Source organism: Hordeum vulgare, chromosome 3H (assembly GCF_904849725.1).
Source record: "Hordeum vulgare subsp. vulgare chromosome 3H, MorexV3_pseudomolecules_assembly, whole genome shotgun sequence".
NCBI classification, from domain to species: Eukaryota; Viridiplantae; Streptophyta; class Magnoliopsida; order Poales; family Poaceae; genus Hordeum; species Hordeum vulgare.
The window spans coordinates 20,539,769-20,555,761 of record NC_058520.1 but is presented as its reverse complement, the minus strand read 5'-3'; the positions used below and the strand labels follow the sequence as shown (position 1 = coordinate 20,555,761).

Sequence of the window (15,993 nt, the reverse complement as noted above, 5' to 3'; positions counted from 1 at the left end):
CACTCACATGAGGCAGAGGTGCTCCCAACAAAAAGTGATATAAATAAATGATATAATGTATGTAAAGTTGTAAACACTCATCTAATGCTTAAGACACGGCGTATAATCCTACGATCTTTCTCGATTATTCGCTTCCTATGAAGGGTGATTGCATACATCAAAGTTTGAGATATACTCTTCCTAGGTATGGATTTATGACACATATCTCAAATGATTCGATCGAACCTGATGGATTCATTTTCTTCTAGCTATTTTATGATATGATACACCGCTCATTAAGATTGAACTTAATAAGAGATGAAGGGGGCAGAGGGAGGAAGAGACCGAGAGACAATACGCCATCACCATGGCCATGGGCACATCCTCTTGGATGCTTGGCGGCGCTCTCATCCTCCTCGTCCTCTCCTCGCCCAGCGATGTTTACGGTGGGTCAACCCCTAGCGCCGCGCCACGTTCCCCGTTGGACGACCTCTGCTCCAGCGTCGCCGGCGGCTGGTACGTCTTGCCAAACGAATGTGTGTCCGTGCTCTGCGTCGACCCCTCCTGCCGCTCCGCGCGCGGCTGGCCAGAGCTTGCGGTGCTCGGCACCAGGCTTGCGGTGGTCAATGCCACGGTAACCAAGGCCATCCTCGAATCTGCGCTCGCCCACGCTAAGGACGCCAAGTCCAGGAAGGTCATGCGGTTGTGCCTGCATATCTACGTCGACGCCGTCTCGAGGCTACAGTGGGCGGCGCGGTCGATCGCCGCGGGGCGCTATAGCGGCGTTCCGGGGGTGCTAGAGGGGGTCTATTCGCAGGTCTCAGTTGAGTGCACTAGCTTCGCCGGCCAGGTGGCGCTTCCCAAGGAGAGCGTCGAGTTCTCCAGGATGGCCCATGTAGTGTGGGCCGTCGTTGATATGGTGCAGCGTAGTATCGGCTGACCAACCGATGAACCGGTCGCCGAATACATTCATTAACCTACTCTTCCATTCCGTAATAATAAGATAAGGACGTTGTCAAACCGGCCTGCAACAACTATGCACTGATGTATTGTGGGCTTAATTATGAGTCTTAGATTCATGTCACCGGACGTTCCTTGCTCCCTTTCGTTATTGTTGTGGGTGAATATAGATAGACTGTGTTGGGTAGTGGTGCTTTCTGCACCGAGATGCTGGAACTAGCGCACCAAGGTGTTGGAACCAACCGCCTGCGAGGTTATATCCATTGGGCAACGAAAGCGCTGCAACCAGCTGCTTAGCGGAAAAGGCTGCAACCAACGTGGGTTAACCGGCGAAGTTGCATCGTATTGTCAGTTAATTGCGACCGAGACACCGGAGTTGCAAATGTTTCAAGGAAGCGCTGCAACAGGAGATGGTCGGGGGCTTCGAATTCGATGGCGGCAGGAGATGCGCCAAAATTTGGGTCTGTCAGCCGGCTTTTTTTGTGTTGCGAACCTTCGCTATAGGAGTAGGTTATTAGGCGTTGCATGGGTAATTCCATCCATCTATGACGTCACGCCCACATGCGTTTGCTGGGTGTGTTTCTATTTGGATTTGAGTTATCGTGTTGATTGCCTACAACCTATTGGTTTTCTAGATTAAACTAAATGGAAAATGCCTAATTATTCAACTGGGAGGACTTCATGCCATAGCTACCCGAAGAAGGAGCATCCAGCCAACAGGCGGTGCATGCTCTTTAGTTCCTTGCCCCAGAGGGCACAACAGTTTGCATGCGGCATATCTCGTCAAGCCGGGCGATTGGCTGTCCAACACCTATTCAGGAGAACGAGGAAAATCTTGATGTGCAACAATATTCATGTTTTCCAGGTGAGTTGTCGGCGGGGATTTGAGAAAAAGCTTAAGAAAAGTATTGCATAGCAAGACTTAGTATTGTATTGAATAGAACCGGTCCACCGACGACATTGGTCGGCACATTGGATCATGTGTGTGAGAGAGAGGCCGAAGATTGTGTCATTGGTCGGCACATTGGATCATTCGAATGCCTTTGAATCACCAAGAACAATGCAAATCCTCGTGAAACAAGCAGAGCTTGCTGCGACAATGCAAGACAGGGGCATAAATGAGATGTGCAATTTCAGTGGTTGACTTGCCATTGATCCAGTGATCAGTCTAGAACAGATAGGAGCTCCCATCCCCAAGATGCCACAGAGTGGAGGCGCGGAAGATGGGACCAATACCGGAGACCAAGCTCGGCGATGCCAAGCTTGAGAAGGATACGTGACCCCTTGAGATTATGGATGATTCTAAGGAACTCCTAAATTACGTATACATTTTTGTATTGTCTCTGCAACCTTGCCGGAGCAGATAACTCAAGCACATCAGATGAAAAGTAAAAAAACCACTCAAAAAAAAAAGATGAAAAGTAAAAACGAAAAAAAAAAGTCGCATTATATGAAATTTGTGGCTTACCCTATATGAATCGTGTTGTAGAGATTGTGCTCAATTGGAACAGATTATGACGACGTATCAAGGTTCAATTTAAAAGTGAAAGTATAAGTCAAGATGGCCGAGTTGGTCTAAGGCGCCAGTTTCAGGTACTGGTCCGAAAGGGCGTGGGTTCAAATCCCACTCTTGACACATTACTTTTTTTCTTTTTCTTTTCTCTTGTTTAAATAGTCCTTCTAACGTTTTCTTCCAGTTACTATAGGACCGCGGGTCAATTTTGATAGAATGTAGGGCTTTTGTGCAAAAGTGCGACGACGGACGACAGAAGCATTCCGTGCTTTATTATTATATATAGGGAAAGATTTATCTGAAATACGTCCCACAACTGTAGGGCGTAAGCTGCTGAATACACCATCAACTCGAGTATCTTATAGCTTATAAGGGTATATGACTGCTGAATACACCATCAACTCGAGTATCTTATAGCTTATAAGGGTATATGACTGCTGAGTACACCATCAACTGGAGTATCTTAGCTTATAAGGGTATATGACTGCTGAGTACACCATCAACTGGAGTATCTTAGCTTATAAGGGTATATGACGAGAACCAACCAAAATTTGTAGTATATATGTAGCACCGATGAACAAATCAGAGTGCAACGGAATTGCACATTCTTTTAGCTCGATATACTCCTATTTGCATTGTGTAAATAAAAATGCAGGCTACGTTAGTTTACGCTTGAGATAAGATCGGCAGACAAAGAATCCTGAAAGCATCTGAACCCATCTGTAGAGAAACATTTAACAGGGAATCCATTAACAGCGGATGGATATACGGACTCCACTTTAGGAGATCACGTGAAGCAGAACACTGTAGGTTCACGTGTGTTAGCCGAATGGAGGAAAATGAGATTCAGCACACTCGATTATGCTCACAGGGTGCGTAGATATACAGGGTGTTGGCCGCAGCCCAAGGAGGTCGTGGGTGACTACCTTAGTCTAACACCCCCGCAGTCGTGACGCCGCCGACAACGACACAAAGACTGGATGAGAAATCGGAGAAGACCAGCGTGCGCGTGACGCGGATGCCGAAGAAGAAGTGCAAAGGACTGAGGTCCTTCATGGCAAACTGTTGGGTAACGTAGCATAAATTCAAAAAAATTCCTACGCATGTTCAGATCTTCCTATGGAGAGACCAGCAACGAGAGAGGGGTAAAAGCATCTTCGTACCTTTGAAGATCGCTAAGCGGAAGCGTTGCTAGAACGCGGTTGATGGAGTCGTACTCGCAGCGATTCCGATCTAGTGCCGAACAACGGCAACTCCGCGTTCAACACACGTGCAGCCCGGTGACGTCTCCCGCACCTTGATCCAGCAAGAAGGAGGGAGAGGTTGGGGAAGAAGACCAGCAACACGACGGCTTGGTGTTGGTGGAGAGACGAGGTCTCCCGGCAGGGCTTCGCCAAGCGCCGGCAGAGAGGAGGAGGAAGAAGTGCAGGGCTGCGCCGAGGGAGAGGGAAAACCGTGTCGTCCAAAGGCCAAAAGTGCCCACTATATATAGGGGAAGGGGAGAGGGGGTGCCACCCCTAGGGTTCCCACCCTAGGGGGTGCGGCAGCCCTCCCAGAGGGGGGGTGTGGCGACCAGGGCAAGGAGGAGGGGTGGCGCACCCCTCTGGTGGGCCTAAGGCCCACCTAAGTTAGGGTTCCCCCCCTTCCCCCTTTTTCTGGTGCACATGGGCTGGGTGGGGGGCGCACCAGCCCACTTAGGGGCTGCTTCCCTTCCCCACTTAGCCCATCTAGCCTCCCGGGGACGTCATCCCCCTTTGGTGGTCCCCCGGGACCACCTCCGGTGGTCCCGGTACGTTACCGGTGATGCCCGAAACACTTCCGGTGTCCGAAACCATCCGTCCTATATATCAATCTTTACCTCCGGACCATTTCGGAGCTCCTCGTGACGTCCGGGATCTCATCCGGGACTCTGAACAACTTTCGGTAATCTCGTATAACAATTCCCTATAACCCTAGCGTCATCGAACCTTAAGTGTGTAGACCCTACGGGTTCGGGAGACAGGCAGACATGACCGAGACACCTCTCTGGCCAATAACCATCAGCGGGGTCTGGATACCCATGGTGGCTACCACTAGCTCCACGATGATCTCATCGGATGAACCACGATGTCAAGGATTCAATCAATCTCGTATACGATTCCCTTTGTCTGTCGGTATAGAACTTGCCCGAGATTCGATCGTCGTTATACCTATACCTTGTTCAATCTCGTTACCGGTAAGTCTCTTTACTCGTTCCATAGTACGTCATCGTGTGACTAACTCCTTAGTCACATTGAGCTCATGATAATGTTCAACCGAGTGGGTCCAGAGATACCTCTCCGTCACATGGAGTGACAAATCCCGATCTCGATTCGTGCCAACCCAGCAGACACTTTCGAAGGTACCCGTAGTGCACCTTTATAGTCACCCAGTTACGTTGTGACGTTTGATACACCCAAAGCACTCCTACGGTATCCGGGAGTTGCACAATCTCACGGTCGAAGGAAAAGATACTTGATATTAGAAAAGCATTAGCATACGAACAATACGATCTAGTGCTAGGCTTAGGATTGGGTCTTGTCCACCACATCATTCTCCCAATGATGTGATCCCGTTATCAATGACATCTAATGCCCATGATCAGGAAACCATGATCATCTATTGACTAACGAGCTAGCCAACTAGAGGCTTGCTAGGGACACATTGTGATCTATTCATTCACACATGTATTACTGTTTCCTGTTAATACAATTATAGCATGAACGATAGACGATTATCATGAACAAGGAAATATGATAATAACCATTTTATTATTGCCTCTAGGGCATATTTCCAACAGTCTCCCACTTGCACTAGAGTCAATAATCTAGTTACATTGTGATGTATCGAACACCCATAGCATCATGGTGTTGATCATGTTTTGCTCGTGGAAGAGGTTTAGTCAACGGGTCTGCAATATTCAGATCCGTGTGTACTTTACAAATATCTATCACTCCACTCTGGACATGGTCCTGGATGGAGTTGTAGCGGCGCTTGATGTGCTTCGTCTTCCGGTGAAACCTGGGCTCCTTGGCTATGGAAATGGCTCCAGTGTTATCACAGAAGAGTGTCATAGGACCCGACGCGCTTGGAACCACTCCAAGGTCGGTGATGAGCTCCTTCATCCAAATTTCTTCATGAGCCGCTTCTGAAGCAGCTATGTACTCCGCTTCACATGTAGATGATGCCATGACTTCTTGCTTGCTGCTGCACCAGCTCACTGCCCCACCATTCAACACATATACGTATCCGGTTTGTGACTTAGAGTCATCCGGATCTGTGTCGAAGCTAGCGTCGACGTAACCCTTTACGACGAGCTCTTCGTCACCTCCATAAACGAGAAACATTTCCTTAGTCCTTTTCAGGTACTTAAGGATATTCTTGACCGCTGTCCAGTGTTCCGCACCGGGATTACTTTGGTACCTCCCTACCAAGCTTATCGCAAGGTTTATATCAGGTCTGGTACACAGCATGGCATACATTAGAGAGCCCACGGCTGAAGCGTAGGGGACAGAACTCATCTTCTCTCTATCTGCTGCCGTGGTCGGCGACTGAGTCTTACTCAATCTCATACCTTGCAAAACTAGCAAAAACCCTTTCTTTGAGTTTTCCATATTGAACTTCTTCAGTATCTTGTCAAGGTATGTACTTTGCGAAAGACCTATGAGGCGTCTCGATCTATCTCTATAGATCTTGATGCCTAATATGTATGCAGCTTCTCCAAGGTCCTTCATTGAAAAACTCTTGTTCAAATAGGCCTTTATGCTCTCCAACATCTCTATATCATTCCCCATCAATAATATGTCATCCACATATAGTACGAGGAAAGCTACAGAGCTCCCACTCACTTTCTTGTACAAACAGGCTTCTCCGTAAACCTGTATGAACCCAAACGCTTTGATCACCTCATTAAAGCGAATGTTCCAACTCCGAGATGCTTGCACCAGCCCATAGATGGAGCGCTGGAGCTTGCATACTTTGTTAGCACCTTTAGGATTGACAAAACCTTCTGGTTGCATCATATACAACTCTTCCTTAAGATTCCCGTTAAGGAACACTGTTTTGACGTCCATTTGCCAAATTTCATAATCATAAAAGGCGGCAATTGCTAACATGATTCGGACTGATTTCAGCTTCGCTACGGGAGAGAAAGTCTCTTCGTAGTCAATTCCTTGAATTTGTCGAAAACCCTTTGCGACAAGTCGAGCTTTGTAAACGGTTACATTACCGTTTGCATCAGTCTTCTTCTTGAAGATCCATTTATTTTCTATGGCTCGCCGGTCTTCGGGCAAGTCCACCAAAGTCCATACTTTGTTCTCATACATGGATCCTATCTCGGATTTCATGGCCTCAAGCCATTTGTTGGAATCCAGGCCCGCCATCGCTTCTTCATAGTTCGAAGGTTCACCGTTGTCTAACAACATGATTTCCATCACAGGGTTGCCGTACCACTCTGGCGCGGAGCGTACCCTTGTGGACCTTCGCGGTTCAGTAGTAACTTGATCCGAAGCTTCGTGATCATCATCATTAACTTCCTCTTCAGTCGGTGTAGGCACCACAGGAACAACTTCTTGCACTGCGCTACTTTCCTGTTCGAGAGGGGGTGTAATTACCTCATCAAGTTCTACCTTCCTCCCACTTACTTCTTTCGAGAGAAACTCTTTCTCTAGAAAGGATCCGTTCTTGGCAACAAAGGTTTTACCTTCGGATCTAAGATAGAAGGTATACCCAATAGTTTCCTTAGGGTATCCTATGAATACGCATTTCTCCGCTTTGGGTTCGAGCTTTTCTTGTTGAAGTTTCTTCACATAAGCATCGCAGCCCCAAACTTTAAGAAACGACAACTTAGGTTTCTTGCCAAACCACAGTTCATACGGTGTCGTCTCAACGGATTTAGACGGTGCCCTATTTAAAGTGAATGCTGCAGTTTCTAATGCGTATCCCCAAAATGATAGCGGTAAGTCGGTGAGAGACATCATAGATCGTACCATATCTAATAAGGTGCGATTACGACGTTCAGACACTCCGTTGCGCTGCGGTGTGCCAGGCGGCGTTAGTTGTGAAACGATTCCACACTTCCTTAGGTGTGTGCCAAACTCGTGACTCAAATATTCTCCTCCACGATCAGATCGTAGACATTTAATTTTTCTGTCACGTTGATTCTCAACCTCATTCTGAAATTCCTTGAACTTTTCAAACGTCTCAGATTTGTGCTTCATCAAGTAGATATACCCATACCTACTCAAATCATCGGTGAGAGTGAGAACATAACGATAACCACCGCGAGCTTCAACGTTCATTGGACCACACACATCAGTATGTATTATTTCCAATAAGTCGGTGGCTCTCTCCATTATTCCTGAGAATGGAGTCTTAGTGATCTTGCCCATGAGGCACGGTTCGCATGTGTCAAATGATTCAAAGTCAAGAGACTCTAGCAGTCCATCAGTATGGAGCTTCTTCATGCGCTTAACGCCGATATGACCAAGGTGGCAGTGCCACAAGTATGTGGGACTATCATTATCAACTTTGCATCTTTTGGTACTCACACTATGAATATGTGTAACATCACGATCGAGATTCATAAAGAATAAACCATTCACCAGCGAAGCATGACCATAAAACATATCACTCATATAAATAGAACAACCATTATTCTCTGACTTAAATGAGTAGCCGTCTCGCATTAAGCAAGACCCTGATACAATGTTCATGCTTAAAGCTGGTACTAAATAACAATTATTAAGGTTTAAAACTAATCCCGACGGTAGATGTAGAGGTAGCGTGCCGACGGCGATCACATCGACCTTTGAACCATTCCCGACGCGCATCGTCACCTCGTCCTTGGCCAGTCTCCGCTTATTCCGCAGTTCCTGCTTTGAGTTGCAAATGTGAGCAACAACACCGGTATCAAATACCCAGAAGCTACTACGAGCGCTGGTAAGGTACACATCAATAACATGTATATCACATATACCTTTAACGTTGCCGGCCTTCTTGTCCGCTAAGTATTTGGAGCAGTTCCGCTTCCAGTGACCTTTTCCCTTGCAGTAGAAGCACTCAGTCTCAGGCTTGGGTCCGTTCTTTTTCTTCTTCTCGGCATCTGGCTTACCGGGCACGGCAACAGTTTTGTCGTCTTTCTTGAAGTTCTTCTTACCCCTGCCTTTCTTGAAACTAGTGGTCTTGTTGACCATCAACACTTGATGCTCCTTCTTGATTTCTACTTTTGCAGACTTGAGCATCGAGTACAACTCGGGAATGGTTTTCTCCATCCCTTGCATGTTGTAGTTAAGCACAAAGCCTTTGTAGCTTGGTGGGAGAGACTGGAGGATTCTGTCAATGATAGCATCATCTGGAAGTTCGACTCCAAGTGAAGTCAGACGACCGTGTAACCCAGACATTTTGAGTATGTGCTCACTGACAGAACTGTTCTCCTCCATCTTACAGCTGAAGAACTTGTCGGAGACTTCATATCTCTCGACACGGGCATGAGCTTGAAAAACTAGCTTCAGCTCTTGGAACATCTCATATGCCCCGTGTTGCTCAAAACGCCTTTGGAGCCCCGTTTCTAAACTGTATAACATGCCACACCTGACCAGAGAGTAGTCATCACTTCGCGCTTGCCAGACGTTTAGAACGTCCTGGGCTGCTGCGGGAGCGGGAGGGTCACCTAGCGGCGCATTAAGGACATAAGCCTTTTTAGCTGCTTCAAGGATGAGCTTCAGGTTGCGAACCCAGTCCGCATAGTTGCTACCATCATCTTTCAGCTTGTTTTTCTCTAGGAATGCGTTGAAGTTGAGGTTGACGTTGGACATCTACAATATTTATAAAGACAACTTTTAGACTAAGTTCATGACAATTAAGTTCATTTAATCAAATTAAGTATGAACTCCCAATTAAATCGACATCCCTCTAGTCATCTAAGTGATACATGATCCATGTTGACTAACCCGTGTCCGATCATCACGTGAGACGGACTAGTCACCATGGTGAGCAACTCCATGCTGATCGTATTCAACCATACGACTCATGTTCGACCTTTCGGTCTCTTGTATTCGAGGTCATGTCCGTACATGCTAAGCTCGTCGAGTCAACCTAAGTGTTTCGCGTGTGTAAATCTGGCTTACACCCGTTGTATGCGAACGTTAGAATCTATCACACCCGATCATCACGTGGTGCTTCGAGACAACGAACCTTCGCAACGGTGCACACTTAGGGGAATACGTTCTCGAAATTTTAAGAGGGATCATCTTATTATGCTACCGTCGTTTTAAGCAATAAGATGTAAAACATGATAAACATCACAATGCAATCATATAGTGACATGATATGGCCATTATCATCTTTGCTCATTCGATCTCCATCTTCAGGCATCGCATGATCATCATCGTCACCGGCGTGACACCATGATCTCCATCATCATGATCTCCATCATCGTGTCTTCGTGAAGTCGTCACGCCAACTACTACTATCACTACTACTATGGCTAACCGTTAGCAATGAAGTAAAAGTAGTAAGCACATGGCGTTGCATCTCATACAATAAATTAAGACAACTCCTATGGCTCCTGCCGGTTGTCATACTCATCGACATGCAAGTCGTGAAACCTATTACAATAACATGATCATCTCATACATCATACATGCAACATCACAACTTTGGCCATATCACATCACATGTCAAACCCTGCAAAAACAAGTTAGACGTCCTCTAATTGTTGTTGCAAGTTTTACGTGGCTGATTTGGGTTTCTAGCAAGAACGCCTTCTTACCTACGTGACAGCCACAACGATGATATGCCAAAGCTATTTACCCTTCATAAGGACCCTTTTCATCAAATCCAATCCGACTAGAGTAGGAGAGACAGACACCCGCTAGCCACCTTTATGCACGATGTGCATGTCTGTTGGTCGAACCAGTCTCACGTAAGCGTACGTGTAAGGTCGGTCCGGGCCGCTTCATCCCACAATACCGCCGGAAAAGAATAAGACTAGTAACGGCAAGCAAATTGACAAACCATCGCCCACAACTTTTGTGTTCTACTCGTGCATAGAATCTACGCATAGAAAACCTGGCTCGGATGCCACTGTTGGGTAACGTAGCATAAATTCAAAAAATTTCCTACGCATGTTCAGATCTTCCTATGGACAGACCAGCAACGAGAGAGGGGTAAGAGCATCTTCGTACCTTTGAATATCGCTAAGCGGAAGCGTTGCTAGAACGCGGTTGATGGAGTCGTACTCGCAGCGATTCCGATCTAGTGCCGAACAACGGCACCTCCGCGTTCAACACACGTGCAGCCCGGTGACGTCTCCCGCACCTTGATCCAGCAAGGAGGAGGGAGAGGTTGGGGAAGAAGACCAGCAACACGACGGCTTGGTGTTGGTGGAGAGACGAGGTCTCCCGGCAGGGCTTCGCCAAGCGCCGGCAGAGAGGAGGAGGAAGAAGTGCAGGGCTGCGCCGAGGGAGAGGGAAAACCGTGTCGTCCAAAGGCCAAAAGTGTCCACTATATATAGGGGAAGGGGAGAGGGGGTGCCACCCCTAGGGTTCCCACCCTAGGGGGTGCGGAAGCCCTCCCAGAGGGGGGGGTGTGGCGGCCAGGGCAAGGAGGAGGGGTGGCGCACCCCTCTGGTGGGCCTAAGGCCCACCTAAGTTAGGGTTCCCCCCCTTCCCCCTTTTTCTGGTGCACATGGGCTGGGTGGGGGGCGCACCAGCCCACTTAGGGGCTGGTTCCCTTCCCCACTTAGCCCATCTAGCCTCCCGGGGACGTCATCCCCCTTTGGTGGTCCCCCGGGACCACCTCCGGTGGTCCCGGTACGTTACCGGTGATGCCCGAAACACTTCCGGTGTCCGAAACCATCCGTCCTATATATCAATCTTTACCTCCGAACCATTCCGGAGCTCCCCGTGACGTCCGGGATCTCATCCGGGACTCCGAACAACTTTCGGTAATCTCGTATAACAATTCCCTATAACCCTAGCGTCATCAAACCTTAAGTGTGTAGACCCTACGGGTTCGGGAGACAGGCAGACATGACCGAGACACCTCTCTGGCCAATAACCATCAGCGGGGTCTGGATACCCATGGTGGCTCCCACTAGCTCCACGATGATCTCATCGGATGAACCACGATGTCAAGGATTCAATCAATCCCGTATACGATTCCCTTTGTCTGTCGGTATAGAATTTGCCCGAGATTCGATCGTCGGTATACCTATACCTTGTTCAATCTCGTTACCGGTAAGTCTCTTTACTCGTTCCGTAGTACGTCATCGTGTGACTAACTCCTTAGTCACATTGAGCTCATGATGATGTTCTACCGAGTGGGCCCAGAGATACCTCTCCGTCACACGGAGTGACAAATCCCGATCTCGATTCGTGCCAACCCAGCAGACACTTTCGGAGGTACCCGTAGTGCACCTTTATAGTCACCCAGTTACGTTGTGACGTTTGATACACCCAAAGCACTCCTACGGTATCCGGGAGTTGCACAATCTCACGGTCGAAGGAAAAGATACTTGACATTAGAAAAGCATTAGCATACGAACAATACGATCTAGTGCTAGGCTTAGGATTGGGTCTTGTCCACCACATCATTCTCCCAATGATGTGATCCCGTTATCAATGACATCTAATGCCCATGATCAGGAAATCATGATCATCTATTGACTAACGAGCTAGCCAACTAGAGGCTTGCTAGGGACACATTGTGATCTATTCATTCACACATGTATTACTGTTTCCTGTTAATACAATTATAGCATGAACGATAGACGATTATCATGAACAAGGAAATATGATAATAACAATTTTATTATTGCCTCTAGGGCATATTTCCAACACAAACTCCCCGGTGAGCTGAGTGACGACGCGTCGGAGCGCCGCGGACATGGACGCGGCGATCATGATGTCATCCACACAGAACAGCAAGAACGCGGTGTCGTTGTCATGGTGGCAAGTGAACAGCGACGAGTCGGAGCGGGTCGCGGAGAATCCGATGGACTGATGGAAGCCGACGAAGCGGAGGAACCACGCGTACGGTGCCTGCTTCAAGCCATAAAGGGACTTGGAGAGGCGGCAGACGTTGTTGGGCCTGTCAACGTCAACGAAGCCGGCCAGTTGAAGACAGTACACCTCTTCGTCCAAAGTGTCGGGAAGGTGTTGGACACATGGAGCCGATGGACCGACCAGGCGCACAACACAACGAGTGTCAGCATAGTGCGGGTAGTTAGCCATGCTAACCTATAACCTAATAATAAAGAGGTTATTGCTTCTGTTGGAAAACCCATCGCGGCATTTTTATAAAAAAGCTCCTGTAATTTTTGTTATTCAACCCGCGCTCCATCATTTATCTGCAACGCAAAAGGAAAAAACGATTCGCTGCAAAAATTATACCCGTACGCATCGCCTCCTCCACCCTGGGCCACCCTGGCCTGTGCCTAGGCCGCCGCCACACCACTTGCCGCCGCGGCAGACCTCAACCGCCACCGCTGCCGATCTCAACCCACCCGCCTCCGCGACCGTACCTATCCCCGCTCACTGCCCCCGTTGCGGTGCTCGAACGCATCGCGTCGACCCTGGTCCACCCTGGCCTATGCCCAGGCCGCTGCCACACCAGTCGCCGCTGCGGCCGACCTCAACCACCACTGTTGTCGATCTCAACCCACCCGCCTCCGCGGCCGTACCTCTGCCCGCTTGTTGCCCCTGTTTCAGCGCTCGAGCACAGCTTCTGGATCAAATCATCTGCTCGATGCAGAACGGCGGCGACGCGCGGAAAGGCGCGACGGAACGAAGTACTTGCAGGTGGAGGCGGGCCTCCATGGCTCACACGGGGAACTCCGAGGTTATGGCGCGACAACGACTCCTTATGGCCAGATAGAGGCGCCTAACCCTTGCTCCCCTCATCGTATCCCGTCCTCCGGCAGGAACTCATCATCTGGTGATATCCCCTCCCCATGCCTCCAACCGTGTGCCAAGCACCGTCAAGAAATTTTGTTTTGTGGGGATTTGTTTGCTGATGAATGAATGTATTGAATGTAAGATTGTATTATTGTAGAGACAGAGAATGGAACGCCGCCTTCAGTTTGTCATCTGATCCCACATTCTCTACCCCATGAGTGAAATAAGATAACAGTTCATTGATCAATTCACGTAGCCTCTTGGTTTTGCTTTACTTGTTCCGCTTAATTTCTCATCATGGTGGAATTAACAATAGACGGGTTGATTTCTCAACAAAATAGGATAGGACTGACTACATTAGTTAGTTAGCTTATTATTTTAATAAATCAAAATAATTATAAAAAGATTAAAAGCGTGTGGTATTTTTTTCTCCCGTTGCAACGCACGGGCCCTTTTGCTAGTAACATATAAGCATGTCACCTCAGCATGCAGGACAAGGTCCGCATCAATGTGCAAATATGCATAAGAATTTTTATTATATATATTATGGTATTTATATTTAGTAAATATTAGACAACCATATACAGTAATAATCAAACATAATAAAACTTACACGCCAGCATACGATTTATCATCTAGTTTTGATGTGGTTGCCGCCATGGACGTCCTTCTAGCCAACCCAAAAAAACCGAGATGGAACATGTCATCTCGTTTCCATTGATGGCCAGCCGGACGAGCGAACATTGGATCAGGAGTAGTTGGTGTTTTTTGTTAGAAAAAAAAATGACCCTCGGCCTCTGCATCTGAAAGATGCATGCGACCATTTTATTGATTATTTTCGAGGACCTTACAAAATAGAACAATAATATGTCTGAATCCGTCATCTTAGAAACATCTGCCGCTACCCTATCCATATGATGAAGGGGTGCGAGCCGGACCATATACCCAGACCTCTTACCTAAGCCTAACATCTAAAGCCGGAGGCCCCGATCGAGCCATCTACCGGGTCCGGGGCACAAATCGATCTGACTCACTCACATGTGTCGTCGACGCCATCTTTCACTGGTCCATCTTCAGAGCATATTGAGATGTCAACCTTAGCAGGTCCTCCGTCATCGACGCCACCACGATGCAAAACGACGACCACCACCTACGCAAGCCTTGGAAGGTCTTCCGCCATGGACGCCACCACGACGCCAAAAGACGACCTTCACCTACGCGAGTCCATCTCCAAGCAACGGATGTAGATCCAAGCTAGGATAGGTTCGCACCACTGTCGTCGCCCACCACCCACAAGCGCCACCCAACCCCAAGGTTCCCAAAGCGGTGCCTTCAAGAAGATAACGATGCCGTGAGCGCCGCTGCCGCCCAACAAAGTTAGGGCTTTCGCCCGGGAGACTTCGGGGAAGGGGAAGTGAGGAGATCAGTCCATACCGACGCCTCCAAGGAGGGGAACGGCGTCCAAGGCGTCGCTGTCGGCGCGGCCGGCCATGGCCGGCCAGGGATTTCGTCCGAACTAGATCCCCGCCACCACCGGCGCCTCCTGTACAGAACCGGCGATCAAGGAAAGCGCGGTCCGACTAGGCTGACCCGCACGCCGAACAGAGGAGGAGTGGAGGCGTCAGATCGCACGCACCGACCCTCACAGAAGCCGCCGCCAGCGGCCAACGACCACTGGGATCCCGCCGCCCGTACGGTTAGGACGCCAGATCCACCGCCCGTACAGCTGCTCGCCAGAGCCAGCCGTGCATCGCCAAAAGGAGCCGCCGCTTGAGATCCGGGACTTCCCACGCAGAGCCAGGGCAGCCAAGATCCCGTCGCCATCATCCTTGACGCCCCGGGCTTGTCCGGCGGCTGCCTCAGGCGGCGGCGAGGAGGTGGGACGAGGTGGGGAGGGGGCCGAGGTGGCGCGGCTAGGGTTCCCCGCTGCCGCCGGGGGTCGCGAGAGAGAGGTTAGGCCGACGAGGATGTCGTTCCTGGAGTAGTTGGTGTGCAGACCGGAACTCCGGAAGCAACGCTAAAGACCCGAGAGGAGCTTCCTAATGGCAAGGATATTGCGTATGTATGTCTGAGTGAGGATCACTATATCGTTGGCACACGGGGAGACGACAGATGACACATGATGCACAGTAAGCCGGTGAAAGATCTCATGTTGCACCGTAAGTTTGATCATGGAGTTGAGGACGATCATGACAATCGTAAATAGCATCCCTGATAAGGGGTCACCCTAACAAAGCCTATTGTCATGACCAATCGTTAGATCCAGCACGCCGTTAAAGTACACGCGTGAACGTCAATGGCGGGGAGAGAAAGATCAGATCACATTAGTAACGGCCAAAGCCGAGTTGACTGAGGGTGTCTGTGCAGGAAGAGCCAAGAGAAGGAGTCAAAAGCGCCGAACATGTCAAGCTTGAGAAGCATATGCAGACACCTTGAGATTGTAGAGGAGGCGAGTGGTTTGCTCCACGAGGAGGCTAAGGATTTGCTAAATTATGCTAACAGTTTTACATTCTCTCTGCATTTTTACCGAGCAAAATAGCTCAAAGTAACATTAAAACGATTGACATTCGTTAGTTTGGGAACTAGATTCGTAATATAAATGATAATTTCGTTCCCTGAACCACC

The 15,993-nt window shown here is 48.8% G+C and overlaps 1 protein-coding gene and 1 non-coding gene across 2 annotated transcripts; both read left to right on the top strand.

Moving 5' to 3' along the window:
- The first annotated feature begins 293 nt into the window (after positions 1 to 293).
- Positions 294 to 1,063, top strand: LOC123439311. Its single transcript, XM_045116046.1, has one exon. The coding sequence runs from the start codon at positions 347 to 349 to the stop codon at positions 917 to 919; it is 573 nt and encodes a 190-aa protein (XP_044971981.1). The 5' UTR covers positions 294 to 346; the 3' UTR covers positions 920 to 1,063.
- A 1,431-nt stretch (positions 1,064 to 2,494) lies between these two features.
- On the top strand, positions 2,495 to 2,575 carry TRNAL-CAG. Its single transcript has one exon. It is a non-coding gene; the product is annotated as a tRNA-Leu (tRNA).
- Positions 2,576 to 15,993: the final 13,418 nt, after the last annotated feature.